General features: G+C 40.4%; 1 protein-coding gene across 3 annotated transcripts in view; it reads right to left on the reverse strand.

Moving 5' to 3' along the window:
• The window catches only part of LOC145350898 (rho guanine nucleotide exchange factor TIAM2-like), a 345,497-nt gene that overhangs the window by 60,104 nt on the left and 262,455 nt on the right, over positions 1 to 22,938 (reverse strand). The window contains exon 1 of one of the 3 annotated variants that reach the window (XM_080200339.1): positions 14,649 to 14,839. The exons of the other annotated variants lie outside the window; for them this stretch is intronic. Within the exon in view, the coding sequence (XP_080056465.1) occupies positions 14,649 to 14,780 (132 nt within the window). The 5' untranslated portion in view covers positions 14,781 to 14,839. Of the gene's footprint in view, positions 1 to 14,648; positions 14,840 to 22,938 lie in introns of those variants that run through there. 3 annotated transcript variants of the gene reach the window in all.

The following is a 22,938-nucleotide window of genomic DNA, read 5'->3' on the forward strand; positions in this document are numbered from 1 at the left end:
TGTAACCTTGCACATTACTTGCAGATAACAATGCAACTCCCTTTTGAATATGTTGATTGAACTTGCCTCCATGACCATCTCAGGAAGTTTGTCTAGACCCCATCTACCCTTTAGATAACTTTTTTTCCTTCACATCACTTTCTCTCCTTTCAGCCATTATGAGTCAGTACCCTCTAGCTCTTGGTGCTCTCCAGAGTGCTAACAATTTCTCATTAGCTACCCTGTCCATACCCCTTACGATTTTGATCACCTCTATTGCCCTTCTTTTCTCCAAGGAAAACAGTGCCAACCTCTCCAATCTATCCTCATAGCCACAGTTCTTTATCCCTGGAATCATTCTTGTGAATATTCTCTGTACTCTTTCCAATGCCTTCACATCTTTCCTCAAGTATGGTGCCCATTGAAATGGACACAGCATTATTCAACTTGGCCTCCTTGCTTGTACTCAGTGCTCCTATTAATAAAGCTGTAGATACTATTTACTTTATTAACTGCCATCTTCAATCAATTACGTAAACGTACACTAAGGTGCTCTGTTCCTGCACCTCATTTAGAGCTTCTCCCTTTATTTTACACTGTCTCTCCTTATTTGTCCTGTCAAAATGGAACAACTCACACTTCCCTGCATTGAAATTCCATCTGCCACTTGTCTACCCAAACCACCAACATGTCTACAGCCTACTGAAGTTCAGGATTATCCTCATTACAGCCAACAACATTTTCAATTTTCGTACTATCTACAATGTTGAAATGATGCCTTGAACACCACAGTCTAGCTCATTAGCATTTATCAGGAAGAGCAAAGTTCCCAACACTGACCCCTGGAGAACTCCACTACAAACCTTCTGCCAATCTGAAGAACAACCATTTATCACTTCTCTGCTTCTGTCACTCTGCTAATTTCTTACCAATTGCTGACTTTTCCTTTTATTCCATGAGCTAGAATTTTGCTCGTAAGTCTGTGTGGCACTATGGCCTTTTGAAAATCCATATAAACCACATCAACAATTGCCCTTTCCTGTTACCTCCTCAAAAAATTCCAGCCAGTTAGTTAAAACATGATTTTTCCCCTAATGAATCCATGTTGGCTTTCCTTACTCATCCTGCACTTGTCCAAATGACTATAGATTTTGTTCCAAACATTCATTTCCAGAGGTTTCCTCAACGCTGAAGTCAAACTGGCTGGTCTTTAATTGCTAGCTTTACCCTTGCATCCCTTTTTGAAAACAATTCATAACAGAACCTCAAAAAAAAAGCTCAGCAATAATATGTCAAGTGCAAGTTTTACCAAAAAGTAGTTATAGAGAGTCCAGAGAAGCCCCATAACTTTCAAATCTCCAGATGACACCTAAAACATCCACATCATTTAAATGCTGGGCTGGCTGAAGACACATTTATTGAAACCAATATAATTACAGTATTCATTTTAAAACATCTCAAGTCCCTTTGGTATTTTTTAATTATCAGAGGTTGATTTCTGCAATGTGGAAAGCAAGTGACACTTGTTATATAAACCTTGTCCTCTTGCTTAATTATAAAGTTTCCCAGTTTTACACTAAAGTACTTCTTGTCAAAAATTAATAACCTAGTCACCAAACATCAAGAACAAATACCCCTACTGATTCTTTATAGCAATAGTGCCTTCACTGGACTAGTAATGGAGGTCAAAAATAAATCACAAAGCTTTTCATTGATTACTCCCATGGCATTAACTTTTCTTCAACAGACAACATCAACGTCCTCCTTTATGGACGATCATCGGCTAATATAGTTTTCTTTAATTCCAGTAAGCACCCTGTGAGGAGGTCCTTCAATAACAGGGCTACATTAGGTTCAAGACTCACCATGGAAAACATCTTATGGAATGAACCATAAGCTGCTGCTGTCTGGATTTACAAACCAGGCCAAGTCTCCTGACTATAGGTTTTTGTTTTCTAGAAGCAGGCATAGAGATGTTAATCCTTGGGCAGCTTGAGCACAGCGGCACAATACTGCAGAACAAAAAACATCAGAATTTCATTCGGTAAAATTCCACAAGCTTCAATCTGAATGAAAAGTGGTTCAGCGATAAAAAAGCAGTGTCCCAACTTGAATGACTTCAAGACACTTAAAAAGAACGTTTCACACAGTTTTTAACTATACAAATAACATCAACCTTCACGGAGATGCTACTAAAAATCATTTGGAAAGTCTCTCCCTGCTACAACTGATGACAAGCTGCATATGTACTCTGACGGGGATGGAACTCCTAAGCAGCTTGAAAGACTGTAGGACAGTGCTCATGACAGGCTGCACATGGATGCTAGTTGAGCGAACTAGTGACTGAGATATCAGAGAGGAGGTTACCGTCACTGTACAATGTCTAGCTGTAAAGCAATCAGCACCAACAAAAACACATTGCAACATGCACACAAGTCATGCTGTAAACTTATAAAATAAAAAGTGAGGGAAAGAATAAAGCTTAATTAGCTGCAAATAGTGTACTCCATCAACCACAGCCTTGACAAAATTGTTTCAACGAAAACAACCTCTTTGACTGAGCCACTAAACTGGTAAATGGTCCCATAATTAATGTAATGAAATTACAGATCTCACAAGCATTCTTCACAGATTTCACAAACACCCAACAAAACATCAGGATCTAGCCTTAATGGAATATTACTCTCAAAAGCTAAAGGCAGTTTTCAAAATAAACCTAATGCATGTATCTATTTTCTGCTCTTGTCCTTGAAGAAAAGTTGATTACAGCAATAATTTTGTCTGTACCACTTGTCTCGGAAGGGATGCTAGGCAGCAGAAACAATCTTTCAGAACAGGCTGCAGCTGGTTTATAACATAATTAAAAGGCACACCACAACAGAGTTCAGGAAAAGGTTCCATAAAATCAGTAGCATCAATGCAATAATCCTCTTGTAATATTTTTTAAAAATTCAATTCAATTTTTTCCATGGCAAAATAAGTAAAAATGGGAACAAAATTTTATTCCAACATTCATTTTTCAGCAGTCCCAATGGGGGGGGGCAGATAAGTGCTTGGATTACTACAGGTAATTTAATGGCATTTATTTTAGGTGAGGAAAATACTACAAAGAATAAAAAAAAGTACAGCACAGGAACAGACCTTTTAGCCCTCCATGCTTGTGCCGATTATGATGCCCTAACTAAAACAAAATCTTCTGCCCTTACTCAATCCTCATCCTCCTATTTCCTCCTTATTCGTGTGCCCAACTAGATGCTGAGAAACAAGCCCCAGAAGTGCAGCTTAGTGGGTGGTAAACTGCAGATCCTAACTAGCTGCTGCCACTGCATTGAAAATTATTTCAACAGAGCAGTAAATTTGATGTCCAAATTCCAAAAAAGCAACAGAATCTCACCCAAACATAAACATCTAAAGAGTTCAATATAAATGTGAGGTCATCCATTTTGGTAGGAATAACAGCAAATTGCACTATTTAAATGGTTAAAAAATTGCAGCATGCCGCTGTGCGGAGGGACCTGGGTGTCCTTGTGTATGAATCACGAAAAGTTGGTTTGCAGGTACAGCAGGTAATTAAGAAGGCAAATGGAATTCTGTCCTTCATTGTTACAGGGATGGAGTTTAAAAACAGGGAGGTTAAGTCACAGCTATATAAAGTGCTGGTGAAGCCACAGCTAGAGTACTGTGTACAATTTTGGTCTCCTTACTTGAAAAAGCACATACTGGCACTGGAAGGGGTGCAGAGGAGGTTCACTAGGTTGATTCCGGAGTTTGAAGGGTTGGCTTATGAGGAGAGACTGAGTAGACTGGGGCTATATTCATTGGAATTCAGAAGAATGAGGGGAGATCTTATAGGTACATATAAGATTATGAAGGGAATACATAAGATAGAAGCAGGGAAGTTGTTTCCACTGATGAGTGAATCTAGAACTAGGGGCATGGCCTCAAATTAAGGGGGAGCAGATTTAGGACCGAGTTGAGGCAGAACTTCTTCATCCAAAGGGTTGTGAGTTTGTGGAATTCCCTGCCCAGTGAAGCAGTTGTGGCTACCTCGTTGAATGATTTTAAGGCAAGGATAGATAAATTTTTGAACATTAAAGGAATTAAGGGCTTTGGTGAGCAGGCAGGTAAATGGAGCTGAGTCCATGAAAAGATCAGCCAGGATCTTATTGAATGGCGGAGTAGGCTCGAGGGGCTGGATGGCCTACTCCTGCTCCTAGTTCTCATTTTCTTATGTTCAAGAAATGGAAACACCAAAATAAATATTTTTCTATCACCTTTTCTCCTGCTTTATGGAAGTACCCTCATTATTGTACTGTGCATTTTGGCTCATGGAGACCTGTGCTGCCCATTAGTACAATTTGTATTGGCACTCAAGTGGAATCCTGGAATGAGGATTCATTTTAACATGTTACTGCTCACAAGAAACTATTGTAGAGCCCATCACAGAATATTACAGTGCAGGAGGAGACCATTTGGCTGATCATGTCAGCACCAGCTCTTCAAACGAGTGCCATTCTCCTGCCTTCTCTCTGTAAACACAGTGAAAAGTCTGACAACACCAGGTTTTAGTCCAACCTATTTATTTGATAATATACTCACAAACCTGGTGTTGTCAGACTTTTCACTGTGTTTACGCCAGTCCAACGCCGGCATACCCACATCATTCTCTCTGTAACCCATTACATTCTTCCTCTTCAGACAATAGTCAAATTTCCTTTAGAATGCCTTGTTTGAACCTACCTCCACCATACACTCAGGCAGTGCATTCCAAACCCTAAGCACCTACTGTGTGAAAAAGTTCTTGCTCATATCACTGCTAATTACTTTGAACTTGTTCCCTTCTGTTCACTGTCCTCTCAGGAGTGGAAACGGTTTCTCCTTATCCATTTTGTCTGGAATCCTCATGATTCTGAATAGCTCTGTCAAATCACCTCTCTTTCCTCCAATCGATCTTCATAATTGTAATTCCCCATCCATGGAACAATTCTTGTGATTTTTTTCTGCATTCTCTCTAATGCCTTTGCATCCTGCCTAAAGTGTCATGCCCAGAATTAGGTGCAATACTCCAGCTGAGGTGGAATTAGTGTTTTATACAAGTTCAACAAGATTTCAGAAGAAAATTTATGATCACGTATTGCCATAGGGACACTACTGACTCGTTCCGACTTGAAATCAGAGACAGAACTGCTCTGAATTTTTTAAAATCCATTCACAAGATGTGGGATCCATTGGCAAAGCCAATATTTATTGAAAAGATTCACTCATAGGTGAAAAACTTCAGCTAAATAGATTGATTGGAGAAGTTGGGATTTTTTCTTGGAGAAGAGAGTTTGAGAGGGGATCTGATAGAGGTTATTCAATATCATGACAGGTCTGGACAGAATAGATGGAGAAAACATATTTCCACTGGTGAAAGAATCAAGAACCAGAGGGCACAGGGTAAAGGTAATTGGCAAAAGAAGCAATGATGACAGAAGGAAAAACATTTTAATGCAACGAGTGGTTAAATCTGGAGTAAGATGGAGTAATGACCAATTGAGGAGTTCAAGAAGGAATTGAATTGTCATCTGAAAGAATATGTAAGGCTATGGGAGCAAGTGTGAAAGCGGGACCAGGTAATTGTTCCTACAGAGAGCTGGCACTGACGTGACAGGCCAACTGGCCTCCTACTGTGATACAACAGATTTGTGATTCCTAATTGTCCTTCAAAAGATGATGGTTGCCCCAATTTGAGCAGCTACAGTCCATGTGATGAAGGTGCCTCTACAATACAGTCAAGGTAGGAGGCTTCAAAGTTTCACTATAGTGATGATGAAAAAGAATGGCAATATATTTCCAGGTCAGAATCATGTGTGTCTTGGAGGGGAACTTGCCTATGTTTCCATGCTACCAATCCTTCTGATTGGTAGACAATCAGATTTGAGAGAGGCTGTCAAGAGAATCTTTGGAGTGTACAAATTTAGTGGTGCACAGGAAAGGAACAGTGAGCTGGTGATGAAGGAAGTGAATGTTTAAGATGGTAGATGGAGTGCAATTAAGGGAGCAGCTTCGCCCTTAATGCTACTGTACTCAGTGTGTTGCTGGAGCTGCACTAATCCAGACACATGACAACTATTGCATAATATTGGTGCCCTGTAGATGGATGGGCTTTGGTGAATAGGAAGGTGTTAATGGTATGACAATTATATTGTTACATTATACCAGTAAAGGTTAATGTTTAACTAAGTACATTGAATAAATAGGGGACAACCAGGACAGTGCGTCTGTAGACATATGAAGCTAAACAAAGTCAATAAACTCTTGGTAAAAAAACAGCTTTGTTTCCTGGTTTTGACTTCACCAACTGGCTTGGCTTCTATTAACAGAAGGGAGCTACTTGTTTGCCAGTATTCAATCTGCTTTTGTAACAACAGAATTTATACAGATAGTCCACCTGGTCAACAGTGATGGCAGAGGATATAATGATCTAAATGCCACTGAATTTCAAGGCAACATGGTTAGAATATCTCCTGTTGGAAGGGGTTGTTGCCTGGCACTCCTGTAGCACAAATGTTACAGTCATTTATCAACACAAGCCTGAATGTTGCTGAAATCTTGCTGCACGTGGGCATGGATTGCTTCATTATCTGAGGATGCACTGAACATTGTGCAAGATTGAGAGAAACATAGTGAATTCACCCACTAATGACCGTGTTGTGAGGGAAGCTCATTTATGAAACAGCTAAAAATGGTTGGGCACTCTCCTGAGGAGCTCCTGTAGCACTGTCCCTGAGCTGAGATGATAGGCTTCCAACTACCACAATCATTTTCCTTTGAGTGACTCCAGCCAGTGGAAAAAATGTTGTGAAAATCTAGTTCATAATTAATACATTTTAGAATGTAACTTTTAGATACTGGAATTAGAGTTATAACCGCAGAAAATTGGATCATCTGGTAGAGAAACTGGTACGAATGCAACTCAAATTGAGCTAGGTTTATTACTCTTAAAAAGGTAGCCTGTGTTTGTCTTGGAATGTCAGAGCTGATACAATAGATGACCTATTTTTGGGCATCCTGATAGAACTAGGGTATTTATCATTTTCTCAACAAAGTAAATGAAGGGCTAACAATTCTTGGAATAGTCAGGATAGAGAATTATTCATACAGGTTACAGAACCCAGGAATTGTGTCAAAGGTAAAATAATTTATTTGCATTTCTGGTTGAATCACCCCAAAGCATGTCAGGTTGTCAAGGAGACAGGGTGTGGAGTTAGAAGGCTATTTTGTTTAATTTTTGCGTGTTTGGTGACAGAACAGCAATTCTGTTTGTGTTTCATGAGGGAAAGCAGTTGGAAGACTTGTGTAATTTGCAGCTAGTGGAATAGATCTGCAGTGGTCCTCACAGAGCCTTGTGGCAGAAAGCAATTAGCTTGAACAGTTAGCTTGGAAAGGGTTGTAGAGAAGCTGGAAACAGATTGGAAAAATAACCGATACAAGTCCGAAGCCCAGGCAAAGAGCTGAAGATTACCTCAAAGGCAACAAAAAAAATTGAACAACAGGTTAAGTAAGCCATTTCACGCTATTACCATACAATGGCTATGCCAATGGTATTTTCCATTAAAAGGATGCTATGGTCAATCCAAAGATCTGCCTACCACTTAACTGAGCAACGTCACACAATCAGGGAATCCCTACAGTGCAGACAGAGGCCATTTGGCCCATCATGTCTGCACCGACTCCCCAACGAGCTTCATAACCTGTCCCACCTCCTGTCCTATCACCATAAGTTCATATATTTGCCTTGCTAATCCCCTTAACCTGCACAACCTATACCAAGGGTCAATTTAGCATGGCCAATCCACATTTTAGGACCACGGGAGGAAACCAGGGCACCTGGAGGAAAACCACCCAGACGTGGGAAGAATATGCTCACTCCACCCAAGGGACTGGAATCGAACCTGAATCCCTGGCACTGTGACGCAGCAGTGCAAACTACTGTGCCACCCTATTGATGTATAAATTGCAATGCTGGTATAATCCCAGATACATAGGCCAACAGGAGAACCAACACAGCTATGTCTTACACATTGAAAGTGAAACATATATGAACAGACAGGTTAAAGATTACGTGCTACTTTTGGAGACAGCAGATCTATTACATGTCTTTAATCTTTTCAATTTCCATTTGCCATGGAAGGCAGTGTGCTGTGTGCTGATATATTATGTGGCCAGCATCAGGTTTTCATATGTATGTTGACAACACCCAGCTGAACTTACCGGAACCTCACCTGACTCCTCCGCTGCTGCTAAGTTATCCAACACTCAATGCTATAAACATGGTAGTGGTGGTGGGGTGCGGGGAGGGGGGGTGAAGGGAGAGGGGGTGAGGGGGTGGTGGGGGGGGTGTGTGGTTTATATAATGAAACTCCCAGGAATACACCAAACCAGGGTTGATGATACCAGTCTACTCATTTGTTAGAAAATGGTACTAGGTGCTGGAAAAGGGGTGGTAACATAAATTCCTTTTTGCTGCAAACAAAAAATTGCAGCCTTGCTTTTACACAAGACTGCACAGTAGTCATATTATTTTGATTTGATTTATTATTGTCACATGTATTGGTGTACAATGAAAAGTATTGTTACTTGCCTGTTAAACAGACAAAGTATACCATACATAGAGAAGGAAAGGAGAGGGTGCAGTCATAACTAGGGTGTAGAGAAAGATCAACTTAGTACGAGGTAAGTCCATTCAAAAGTCTGATGGCAGCAGGGAAGCTGTTCTTGAGTTGGTTTGGTATGTGACCTCAGACTTTTGTAACTTTCTCCTGATGAAAGAAGATGGGAGGGACTGGGATGTGTGGGGTCCCTGATTATTATTTGCATGATCAATATCAATTACATATTCATTTAAGATTTAGAGCCATAAAATTATCAACTCAGAAAATCTGGTTAAAGATACATAACTGGATACTACACTACTTTTGGAGATCAATGTTACAATGAAAACCTAATCATTTTCAACTACAATTCAGAATTCTATGTGAAATTTGGAAAATGCAACCAGCTATTCCAAAATCCAATCTAATTTGCACTAGATTAAATACTGTAGCAGTATTTCAGCCGTAAAGAGACAAGTTTTTGTCATTATGTCAGATTTTATGTCAAAATAATGATGAGACTAACAGTACTTTGTTATTTAAGCATAAATGGCAAGAACAGATGTGCAATTAATACCAATATCTAATGGTTGCTGTCTGAGATGTGCTACCCCACCATTACTTTTACGAAAGCAGCATTTCACAGTGTGCCTCACTGCCAGGTTTCCCTCAGTTACCAGTTATTAGGCAACTTGCCACTCAAAAAATGCAGACACCTAAACATGCCAGGGCAATCAATGGTAAATGCCATTAGACACTCTGCTACAGCACTGATGCTTTAAACCTCTACTACTGCTGATCACCCACATTCCCATTCAGGACCCCATGTTAACTGGTATTGTAAGCAGTTCTCTCCAGGTGTTTGCCCTCTCTCTCTTAAATCTGTCATTATCACCATTTCCTAAAAAAAAATCCAACTCTTGGCCTGTCACAATATATACTTCAGTTTCCATTTAGCCTGCTTTACTCCAAAAAAAACAACCCAAGTGTTTCTAATCTTTACATAGTTAAAAACCCTTATTTTTGGCAACATTCTCTTAAATCTCCTTTGTACATGCTCCTGTGCGATCACACATTTTCTGTAAAGCCTTGACCAGAGTTGTGCACTGTGCACCAATGTCTGGTACACACGTAGCATTACTTCCCTGCTGTTACATTCAATGATATGGCTAATAAACTCAACTACCCAGCGTGTCTTCCTAATCACTTTAACTACCTGTCCTGTACTCTCAGATTCCCCTGTCAGACTCCGGAGGTGAGCATAAAGAATTGAGTTGTGAAAGAAGAAATGCATTAAGGTAGACTGGCCTCTTTTAATTTGTTTACTCACTAACCATTTCTATACATAGGTTTATGATGCCCCATCAATAAGATTTGCAATATAATTTTAGCTACTCTTTTAACATTTGGTTTTAGAAAATAATCACTGCTGATCTTTATTTCACAAAAGGCAGCACTGTGGTGTAGTGGTTGGTGCTGCTGCTTCACAGCATCAGGGACGCAGTTCGATTCTAGCCTTTGGTGATTGTGTGGAGATTGCATTCTCTCCATGTCTGCGGGGATTTCCTCTGGGTGCTCCGACTCCTTCCCACAGTCCAAAGATGTGCAGGTTAGGTGCACTGGCCATGCTAAATTGCCCCTTAGTGTCCCAAGATGTGTAGGTTGGGGGATTAGTGGGATAAATACATGGATTCATGGACATAGGTAAGGTGCTCTGTCAGAGAGTCGGTGCAGACGCGACGGACCGAATGGGCCTTCTATGGATTCCATGATCTGGATGCTTTCAATTAATTATGACTATTCTGCAGCTCCAATTAAAATATAGGACATTTTACAACAATGAGTTTACAATTCCTCCTCCTTGAATTTCTTCACTCTCAGGAATTCAAAAGCTATGAAACCCCTTATTTTTCACAATTGCACATTCCCTATACAATCTACAGACCTTTTAAATTGAAGGTTGGGAGTCATATAATTATGACTTTTTCATTCACAACATTTTCTATTGTGTTGTTTTCAATCTTCATGTCTTGTACTATGGGCCTTGGTGCTTCATCTGAGTTTCGGAGTTTGAAGTTGCTTATATATTGCAGAAGGTCAGGGGACATGGAGTTGGGGGTAGGGTGTTAGCGTGGATAGAGGATTGGTTGTCAAATAGGAGGCAGAGAGTGGGGGTCAATGGTTGCTATTCGGATTGACGGATGGTGACTAGTGGAGTGCCTCAGGGGTCGGTGCTGGGGCCTCAGCTATTTACCATTTATATAGATGATCTGGAGGAGGGAACCGAGTGTAGGGTGTCGAAATTTGCTGATGACACCAAGATTGCAGGAAAGGCAAATTGTGCGGAGGGTGTGGAGAGTCTACAGAAGGATCTAGATAGGCTGGGCGAATGGGCCAGGAAATGGCAAATGGAATTTAATGTTGGCAAGTGCGAGGTGGTCCACTTTGGTAGGAATAATGGTAGGAAGGATTATTACTTACGTGGCGAAAAACTGCAGCAGGCGACGGTGCAGAGGGACCTTGGGGTCCTTGTGCATGAGTCGCAAAAACCCAACTTGCAGGTGCAGCAGGTGGTCAGGAAGGCGAATGGGTTGCTGGCCTTCATAGCGAGGGGGATTGAATATAAAAGTAGGGAGGTCTTGCTGCGGCTGTATAGGACATTGGTGAGGCCGCAGCTGGAGTACTGTGTGCAGTTTTGGGCGCCGCACCTGCGCAAAGATATTTTGGTCTTGGAGGGAGTGCAGAGGAGGTTTACTAGGCTGATGCCGCAGTTGAGGGGGTTGAGCTATGAGGAGAGGCTGAATAAACTAGGCTTGTACTCGTTAGAGTTTAGAAGAATGAGGGGAGATCTCATTGAGACATATAAGATGATGAATGGGATGGATAGGATAGAGGTGGAGAGACTCTTCCCGCTCAGAAAGGATAGTAGGACTAGGGGGCACAGCCTCAAGATAAAGGGGGGCGGTTTAGAACGGAGTTGAGGAGGAACTTCTTCACTGAAAGGGTGGTGAATCTCTGGAATTCTCTGCCCGTTGAAGTGGTGGAGGCTACCTCGCTAAATATTTTTAAGACGCGGGTTGATGGGTTTTTGATAAGAGAGGGGATTAAGGGTTATGGGGAGAGGGCAGGAATGTGGAACTGAGCCACGACAGATCAGCCATGATCTTATTGAATGGCGGGGCAGGCTCGAAGGGCTAGATGGCCTACTCCTGCTCCTATTTCTTATTATCTTATTATTATTATTATATATAGCTTTACAAATTAGACTAAGAGTTAAAGCTAGACAATGATGCAGATGTTCCTTACTAAAACCCATGCACACTAGTCCTTCCCATTTTTCCAACAAATTAGTCTTTTGACCCTACTAATTGTTAAATGTCATTTGCAATTTTCTTCTGACAAAGTCTGCCTTCCACTAAATGATTCCATCTTCTTAGGTCGGTTAAGGTATTCAGCATAATCCTAAAATCCAATTTAGCATTTCATGGAGGAAAAGCAATTAACAATGAATTATACCAACTGAATAGTAAATGAATATAAAATCGTACTGATAACCGTGTCGGTGCACATTATGTTTTTAAATGTACAGATCTCAAATTGCCTAGCATAAAATGCCCATGAAGAACAGTCAAGAACAAGAAAATCAGTGGCTGCCAGTATCATAGAACAGTCACTGCCTTCGGGAGCCATGATAACATAGCAAAAAACAACAGAAATTTGAAAAAGATTCTGAAGAAAGCAACTTTTCTGGGATTACTAGTATTATTGAATCCACCCCCCCCCCCCCAGTCTATTCTTCATCATCAGTAAAATGACAGAAGAGGTCATCAACAGCACGAACATGCAACATCTGCTTAACAATAACTTGCTCACTACACTCAGTTTGGGTTCTACTAGGGCCAATCAGCTCCTGGCTTCATTACAGCCTTGGTTCAAATATGGACCAAAGAAAGAGCTAATCTCTAGAGGGGAGGTGAGAGTGACTGCCCTTGTCATCAAGACCAAGTGTGGCATCAAGGAGCCCTTGGCAAAACTGGATTCAATGGGAATTGGGGAGGGGGGGGAGAGCATGGGCAGTTCTCCACTGGTTGAAGTCATACCTAGTACGAAGGAAGATGGTTGTGGTTGTTGGAGGTCAATCATCTCAGCTCCAAGTCATCACTGCTGGAGTTCCTCAGGAGGGGTGGCACAGTAGCACTGTGGTTAGCAGTGCTGCTTCACAGCTCCAGGGACTTGGGTTTGATTCCCGGCTTGGGTCACTGTCTGTGTGGCGTTTGCACATTCTCCTTGTGTTTGCGTGGGTTTCCTCCAGGTGCTCCGGTTTCCTCCCACAGTCCAAAGATGTGCGGGTTAGGTTGATAGGCCATGCTAAAATTGCCCCTTAGTGTCCTGGGATGTGTGTGTTAGAGGGATTACTGGGCAAAATAGGTAGGGATAGGGGGGTGGGGGCTGTGTGGGATGTGGTCGGTGCAGGCTCGGTGGGCCGAAGGGCCTCTTTCTGCATTGCATGATTCTAGTGGCAATGGCAAGCAGCAATCATGCCACACAAGTGCCAGACAATGATGTTCTCCAATAAGAGAAAACCTGATCTCGTTCCTTGACATTCAAAGGCATTACAATTGCTGAAATTCCTACTATCGACATCCTGGGGATTACTCAGTGCCTCTCCATAAACCACAAACACAAGTCAGGAATCTGATAGAAAACTCTTTTTTGGCTGGATGAGTTCTGCTCCAACAACACTCAAGAAATTTGACATCAATCAGGTCAGAACAGTCTGCTTGCATGGGATCCCATCCTCAAACATTCACACTCTCCATCACCAACACACAGTAGCAGCAGGAACTCAACAAGCCTCCTTAGACAGCACCTTCCAAACCCACAACTACCATCAAGGAAGACAAGATATGAAGATGCCAGCAATCGACTGGTGTGGGCACAGTAAGGAGACTCACAACAACAAAATTAAAGTCCAACAGATTAATTTGGAATCACAAGCTTTCAGAGCACTGCTCCATCCTCAAGTGAGGAAGAAGCTGCTCTCCGAAAGCTCAGGATTCCAGATAAAACTGTTTGACTTTAACCTGGTGTTGCAAGAAAGACAAGGGCAATAAATATATGGGAATGCCTGCACCTGAATTTCTTCTCCAAACACACACCATCTTAACTTGGAAATATATCACTGTTTCTACTTTATCACTGGGTCAAAATTCTGGAACTGCCTCCTAACAGTACTGTGGGTGTACTTACACCATATGGAATGCAGCAGTCAAGAAGGCAGCTCACCACCACCTTCTTGAAGACAATTAAGGATTGGCAATATGTTAGCCTAACCAGCGAAGCCCACATCCAATGTATATGAAAATGCATTCACACCAAATTCTTGCATTACAGCGGATTGAACTGTGGTTTGCGTCAGGTTTTCACATAGAAACGTGCATAATTTGTCAATCAGCACAGGTGTATTAATTTCCATACTACATAATAGCCTTTTCTTATTAATCACCAATATTCCAACCTTTGCAATGCAACCATAATTATGAATAGCCAATGTAAAAATATTCATGTCAACAAAAGCTTCAAGAGTCAATTTATATCTTTAACATTCAATTGCACAGCAAACAAATGCTTTACCCATAAACCTTAGGAAGCAATGTTATAAAAAAATAGTTTTACAACTCAAGTTAAGGAGCATCCAGCCTTTCAAAAGTACTGATACTCAAGAGGACTTTGATAAAAAGCCAAAAAAAACTACCTGTACATAAAATGCAACATCTGTTCAAAAAAAAAATCAATGGCCACATTTCAGAATAAATTATTGGATATCAAACAAACTCACTTAGCAAGCAACACTATGCACAATTGATTAACCATATAGTACCAACCAGCAGTGCTGAGCATATAAGCAGGACAATTCTGAACGAACTTCAAACAAAATCTATTAACAGAAAACCTGCAAGCCAGTGGCTCTTTGTAAAACAAATTCTACTAGGCATGATTCAGCATTAGTAATGCTATGTGGTTCGCACGTACCCTGCAGAATGGCTCAGTAGAAACGCAGCTTTTAATATGAACTACAAGATCATCCAAAAGACAAGAAAGCTTAGTTTCCAGTGCAAGTTTCATCAACAACATTGCAAAATAGAACATCAGATACTTCTCCATTCTCTGACTGCAAACACTGTACACCAGCAATTAGAAAATTACTTCCTTGCACGGCAGCTTGGAAGAACCACAGCAGATTAAGTTCAAAACGTGGGCGGAGACTTGGGAGTTTATCCCTTTGCTTTAATCACCTTGAAATTGCATTAACCACTGCCGCTATTCCTTATTTAGAGGTTACTTAGTAAATACGCAGTCTGTCATTTAAGTACAGCTTACTAGCTTGTTCTCAAACCACATGTTCTCAATGCCCTCAAGCAAATGTGAGGATGGAGCAAAAGTTATAACAAACAGCCTCTGAAAGGATGTCAGTTAGCCAAATAAAACACTGCTTTTATAATCTAATTATAAAGTTTAAGCTACACAATGAAGGGATTCCGATCTTGGGTGACTGTGCAGAGTTTGCACATTCTCCCCCTGTCCACATGTCCAAAGATGTGTAGGTTGGGTGGATTAGCCATCATAAGATCCCATCGGAGAAAAGGATGGGAAAATCCCACATAATATGTATTGCAGACTGAACAAGTTATAGCAATATTAAACAGCCACAGGTTAACTTATACAATGAAACTTACATGGAAAAAGAAATGTGTATTTTGGATACCCTTAAGTTACATAACAAAAAGTATTTTAGCATCAATAAATGAAAAATAAACACAGAAAATATAAAATAATGCAAGGGTAGACTAATGAAACTCACGCAATCCAACAAATATTTTTGTCCGTATACCAATGGAGAATGTTTATGCATTGCCTGAATCAAAAATTTGAATGTGGTTGAAAGGCATGGCACAGTGTATTAGTCACTTTTCAAAAAGCCATTTTGACTGGAGCAGAAGTCTCATCGGGAATTAAGCAAGTATTAAAAATTATGAAAGGGTTTGCATGTAAATACTGGAAAACAGGGCTAGCTTTTTATGGGAAGGCAAGGAAGGGAGCAGGGATACCCACCAGCAGCCAGGCAATGTGGAAAACCAGAAATACAGCTGCCTTGCTGAATTTAATGGGAAGGACCTCATTAGAATTATTTTACACCATCCCTAACCGGCTGCTGGTTGTGAAGCATGGAAAACTTGTAGTTTGCAGCAGCCAAGAGGGCCTGCTTAAAGCCCTCAGAAATCAAGAGTGGTTGTCTGGTGGGACTCAAGTCTGGCAGAGAGGAGGAATGGATTGACCAGGTGGCTGAGGTGAGAGAGTAAGGTGGTAGGATAAAAAACTTACTTGAAGGGAAAGATAGAGAAACACTCCTGTACTTCCTGGGCTACAAGCAGTGCTGGAAATGCACTTAACAACTCCTGTTCTTAATACTGCTTGGGTATCCAAGCCCTGATTTACTCAACTTAGACTCGCTTTGCCCTAGAAGTGGGTATGATCACAGATAGCTGGTACTGGTTCCCACCACCCCTCCCATTTTGAAACAGGCCTACTTCTCTCAGTGACAAAAATTCATAAGATATAGGAGCAGAACCGGCCAATCGGTCCATCAAGTCCGCACCGCCATTCGATCATGGCTGATATGCTCTTCATCCCCATTTTCCTGCATTCTCCCCATGACCTTTCAACCCATTACTAATTAAAAGTCTGCCTGAAATGTAAGACAGGGAGATCTGAAGGATTCCTTTCCCCATATACCAAGGATAGTCAGCAAATGCTGACACTGAGTTCATCACATTTACAATGTGCTTGAAAGTTAATAGGAAAGGGAAAATTAGGACATTTCACTGAACGACCTTCTCATACCAAATTTTCTTTACTGTCCATCCACATGTGTGACAATCAATTACATCCCTTATTAATGAAATGAAACTTGTGTCTCTTTCATTAAGTTTGGAAGGCACGAAGTGGAAACTGAATGTATTACCTCCAAATCTGCAGATGGTACAAAGTTGCATGGGAAAATGACTGTGAGGAGGATGCAGAGATGCTTCAGTGTGAATTGGACAGGCTGAATGTGTGGCCATATGCATGGCAGATGCAGTACAATGTGGATAAATGTGAGGTTATCCACATTGGTCGCAATAATAGGAACTGAGACTATTAATTGAATTGGTGTAAATTGAGAGAGGCGGACACTAAGTGAGACCCTGGTGTCCTCGTGCATCAGTTGCTGAAAATAAGCACATAGGTACAACACGCAGTAAAGAAGGCAAATAGTATGCTGGCCTTCATAGCGATAGGATTTGAATATAGAGATACAGATGTTTTGCTACAATTGTATAGGGCATTGGCAAGGCCACAACTGAAGTATTGTTTGCAGTTTTGGTGTTCTTATCCTGAGAAGGATGTCCTTGCTATAGAGAGAGCACAGCAAAGGTTTATCAGGCTGATTCCTGGAATAGCATGTCTGTCATATGAGGAGAGATGGTTAGGATTATATTCACTGGAGGGGTTCTTATAGAAACTTATAAAATTCTAACAGGGTTAGACAAGGTAGATTCAGAAAGAATGTTCCCCATGGTGGAGGAGTCCAGAATAAAGGGTCCGAGTTTGCGGTTAAGGTTACCTTTTAGAACTGAGGTGGGGAGAAATTTTTTTCATCAGAGGGTGGTGAATGTGTGGAGTTCACTACCACAGAATATAGTTGAGGCCAAAATGTTGTGTGACTTCAAGAAATTAGATATAGCTCTTGGGGATGAAGTGATCAAGGGATATGAGGTGGAAGGGAAGATCAGGATATTGAATTCGACAATCAGCCATTATCAAAATGAATGACAGAAGGCTCAAAATGCCAAATTCCCTACTCCTACTTCTAGTTTCTGTGTTAGAAGCTGTTTGGTGCAAATTTTTTTACCATGTGTCATATCTATGAGGAAACCAATCTGGAAGATAATTGCTGGCAAACATTATCTGGAAGTTGGACTAGAGTTAGGTGCCTACTTTATCTGAGTTTCATTTGTTGTTTAAGTTCTAGACCTTCAAAAAGTTGAGGCTCTAAGCCAATGCCATAATTTTGAGGTTTTGTAAATGCACTTGCATATTTTATCGTGGTTTGCATGACCGATTGTTCCTCAGAAGTTGATGGTGTCTGTTACGGGCCAGAAACTGACATTAGTTTATAAACCTCGTGATGGGAAATTTGAACAGAACTGATCCTGCGTCAGACTCTTTGAGGATTGTTTATTAGATATATCTTCCAGGTCCTGTCTCTAGGAGCTTGTAGATTTCCTGCATAGCTAATACCCCAACTGGGTATGTGGTCCTAGCTGTATAAATTGGTGGAACCTACTTGAGAGCTCTGTGATTTCTGATGGTTATAAACCAGCAGTCCCCAAATCTTGTTCATACAACCAATCCCTAACTTTACTTAAAGAAGTCAGCAATGTCCTTACAAGAATACTGAGTGCAGACTACATCAGCCAAACAGAAGTGTACATCTGTGGATTTTTCAAGTTTTAAGTTTCAAGTGAATCTTATTGCATCGTGATTGGTTCCTTCTGTGTCAGACACCCAGCTGGTTGAAAAGCAAGGGTTGGGTAAACAAGCTTAGGTAATCTCAACTAGTCCCCAGCAAGTTTGTATGGGCAGGAAACTGTCCAAATTTAATACTAAATTGGCAATGTCACCGAGTACAGACTGGTGTAGAAATGGAAACAGAATACTGGTGCAATGCATATGCATAGCAGTCAAGCCATACTCTTGGGGCACAGTAGAATATTTAATCTGTGGCATAAGGGTAGGTTTTCAGAGTTACTGAAAAGAATAGTAATTTCCCTCCATATTTATTAAACAAGAATGTCAGACACCATTTCTAATTTTGAAGAGAATCAGCCCATGTAAAAAAAAACAACCAAACCAAATTTAGAGCATTCTTTTAGCTCATGGTTCATTTGAGAAAAGGTCAGTTGTACCCAACATTCAATGCTCCAAAATCAGCAAGGATAGTGGTCTCTCAGCAAATCAAAGAAACTCCTAGTGCACATTTGAAATCAACATTTAGTGCTGCAGTATGCATTCTTTGAAGATGAAGAAAAGCAAAACATTAAATGAAGCAAAAAATAGTTTAAAAAAATGCCAGGAGAAAATTAACAACCTGGGTATTAGCGTAGAAAACCAAACTGTATATATGTTCTTAGATCAACAATCAAAATAGACTTGACTGAAAAATAAATCAAGATATTAACCTAAAAGAAAATAAAGAGATACAACTAGAATAGAGAATTCCTATTCCAAAAGTGATGAAAAGTATCTGAAAGCTTACAGCATTTTAGAAATGTATTATATCCCTTTTCAATGAAATTCTAACTGGCTTAGTTTCTTCTGTTTGTAAGATTAAATTAGACAACTTAATCATAACCAGAGAGCCTCCAACTATATTTTTGTGAACTCTTCACAGTTCATTTTACCAAAGCTCAAAAATTAAAAACATCAAAGAGCTAAGCATCCAATTCCCCTTGTATCAGAGAGATATGACAGCCCTCTGTTTCAAGTTAAACTATAGTCCAACAACTTCACTTACTGCAGCCTGGGCAAGAAAATTGCACAGTTCTGCACATTTCCAAAGATGATTTGTATTCTTGAGTTGCCACAGATTATTTTCTTTATTATCGCCGCTCTCTCTGCAGCCAAGATAGAGAAAAGGAACACAAAGTGCATACCGAGTTTAAAATCAATACTCAGTATAATTGGATTTGACATTTAGAAAAGGCTAAGGCAGGAGAAAGACAATAAATTGGACAGAACTTCAGAAGGACTAACTGGAGCCGATTATTCTTTTTGGATTATTTTTGGGAAAAGGATTCAGATAATTAATACTTAAGAACTTTAATGAATGTACCAAGTATTGCTTTGAGGAAAATAGCAAAGCTAATACTTAACAGGATTAAAAATACAAATATTTAAAAATAGAATTCTTTTAACTTCAAGAAGCAAGATAATAATAAGGTAAAAGTCAGGAGGATCCAAAAGTTTTATTTACATTCTCAAAAAAATTGTACAGTGCATTAATAATAATTACAACTAGCCCCATGTGCACAAATGGTATGGTCCAGTGAGCCCCAGATGTTGGACTTTGGACCGTATCAGATGTTGCTGCAGAAAGTGCTGGGGTAATTAATTCAAATTGATTCACATGATGCCTTTCACTATCTCAGAATATCCCCAAGTAGTTCATCACCAATCTTGCATATTTGAAACGTAGTCACTGGTGTATGCAAATGTGGTAAGAAGTCTCACGACACCAGGTTAAAGTCCAATCAGTTTATCTGATAGTAAACCCACAAGCTTTCGGGGTTTGCCCCTTCATCAGGTGGAAAGTTCTTACAACAACACCTGACGAAGGAACAGCGTTTCCGACTTTAACCTGGTGTTCTGAGACTTCTTACTGTGTTTACCCCAGTCTAACGCTGGCATCTCCACATCATGTATGCAAACATGGCCATCAATTAGCACCCAGCAAGATCCCATAAACAACAAGATAAATTACCAGAGACTCACTTCAACAGCACAATGGAATTTTATTTGTGTGTCGCTGAGGTGGCAGACAAGGCCTCGAGTTCATGCCCAAAAGCTCACAATCAGCAGACAAAATTACGACAGTTAAGCTCCCAAAATATGTCACTGAGCTGCATCACTAACCCAACCATTATTATAAGATCTGTTTTGTTTAAATTTAGGTGCACAATTGCTGATAACACCCAAGTGGCCTTTATAGCTACCCATGATAGCATTGTTTGGTTCTGAAGAAAGAAAGATGAAGCTGCCCAAAGAGAAATTTTGAAACACTGATGGATAGATCAGAGATTGATCTGATTTGGGAGCAATCAAACCCATATCCCAGTGGCGGACTAACTAATAGGCTGAGTAGGCTTAAGCCTAGGGGGCCTGGAAGGGAGGGGGAGGCCCCAAGAGCGAAAAAAAAATTGGTTTAACCCTTCTAAGAGTGAATAAATTTTCATAACTAGAGATTGACTGCACAAAGTGTATCCAAATACATACAGTTGCTTTAGAATTTATCCGTCCTTAATGATGACTAACTGTTCAGGTGAGCATTCATTTTCGGCACTGAAGAAGATCAAAATCTATTTGTGCTCAGCAATGAATGATGAGAAACTTAGTCATCTGGCACTCATGCACATTGAATCAGACATGCTTCGATCTGTTGATTTACGTGCTGTTATCAACACTTTTGTAAACCAAAAAGCACAGAAACTTTTTAATGTACAAGTGTAAAGAAAATGAAAAATGAATGAATAAAAGGGATGTAATTGATTCATATAACTTTGATATTATACATGTAGTACATTATACAGAGTACAATGATATAAGTTATCTAACGTCACTTAATGTCACTTTATTCTATTCAATGAAGGGTGGGGCAGGGGGCAGGGGGCAAGGTCAGGGGCCTTACTGAAGCCCTGCCTAGGGGTCTGGGTGGTAGTTAATCCGCCACTGCTGTATCCCAACATTTCACTGCACCCTGACATTAACCTTCCTACAAATGTTTGGGTACCACAACCTATTGAGAGACATATTAGATAGAACAAACATTTCAAAAGCATAGAAATACAATAAACACGGCTGTTCAACAATTCATAATTTTAAATATGTCATATTTTAAAGAGAGTCTTTTTGTGGCTTGGAGATCACGCGAATGAGGTCTGAGCTCAAACATTTCTAGAATCTGCATAGTATCATAGGCATTGCTTGTAAAATTAAAACAACAAATACATCATTATGTGAAAACTGCCAAATTAAAGGCATTACATTTGATGTGCTTCTTAATTTAGTCAGTCAAGTGACTGTTGATTATCAGCAACTCTTCTATATTTCATCTATATATTTATTTCATCAATCATGTCACAATCTTACAGACCCAGGTACAATACACACAGGTATATGGCTATTGACAAAATATATTATAGTTTTCATCAAGCTGATGTCATATCTTTGCAGACCAAAAACACTGGTGCATGCTCTTCGGTCCAATTGGACCTCTACTTCTGACTCTGATCAGTCAGAACACTGTAAACTTACCTGGTTACACTTAAACGGATTCATCTTCTGATGCAGCAGTGGGATGTCGCTCAGCTCAGGAATCCACACAGGAAGCAAAAAGACAATCAGTGCAGAAGCACCACTGCTTACAGCACCAGCTGCCATCAGGAAAGTTTAAATGTTCAGTGTGAACGTTACTGAATACATTGGTGAATGGATGAATGTTATTTCTGAAAAAAAGATTTCTTTTGTTGAATCTTTTTGTTATGCACTCATCATAATTCACAAGAATACCAATGTGAGGGAAACAATATTTCTACAGTATGAGCAAAGAATGTTGCTTGATTGGTAGAGGCATTGCCATGGGGAATGCACCAGGTGATGATGACTGACAGTTAACTGCCAAACATTTTTTTAAGAAGTAACTATTCTACTACATTACAGTGCCTCTATATCCTTTTCTAACACTGTCCACTAAAGATAGGTTTTTGCTCATCTCCTTGTCAAGCTCATGCTGAAGTGTTGAACCTGTACATCACATAGCAACTGTGATCGACACCTCTCAGGAATTACACCCTGACTCCTCATAGAACAGAACCGTTATCAGCTGACAGTTCATTCGTACATATAAAAAAGTGTGATTTCTAAATCCCGTTCTATATTGGCCACTCATTTCTGACATAATCATATGCACTTGCCAATACAGGATCCTTCTAATTTGAATTTTATCAAAATTCGCTGGATTCCAGGGAAGTGCCAGAAGATTAGAAAACGGCTAATGTTACGCCGCTGTTTAAAAAAGGAAGCGGACAAAAGGCAGGGAATTATAGGCCGGTTAGTTTAACGTCTGTAATTGGAAAAATGCTACAATCCGTCATCAAAGAAGAAATAGCGAGGCACCCAGAAAAGAACGGTTTGATCGAGCAGACGCAGCATGGATTCGTTAAGGGGAAGTCGTGTTTGACCAATTTATTGGATTTCTATGAGGATGTGACTAGTGTGGTAGACAGAGGGGAACCGGTGGATGTGGTGTTTTTAGATTTCCAAAAGGCGTTTGATAAGGTGCCTCATAAAAGGTTGCTACAGAAGGTTAGGGTGCACGGAGTTGGGGGTAAGGTGTTAGCATGAATAGAGGATTGGCTGTCTAATAGGAAGCAGAGAGTTGGTATCAATGGGTGCTATTCTGGTTGGCGGTTGGTGACTAGTGGAGTGTCGCAGGGATCGGTGC

The sequence above is a fragment of the Carcharhinus amblyrhynchos genome, chromosome 12, assembly GCF_965287045.1.
Source record: "Carcharhinus amblyrhynchos chromosome 12, sCarAmb.v2.hapA, whole genome shotgun sequence".
Classification (NCBI taxonomy): domain Eukaryota; kingdom Metazoa; phylum Chordata; class Chondrichthyes; order Carcharhiniformes; family Carcharhinidae; genus Carcharhinus; species Carcharhinus amblyrhynchos.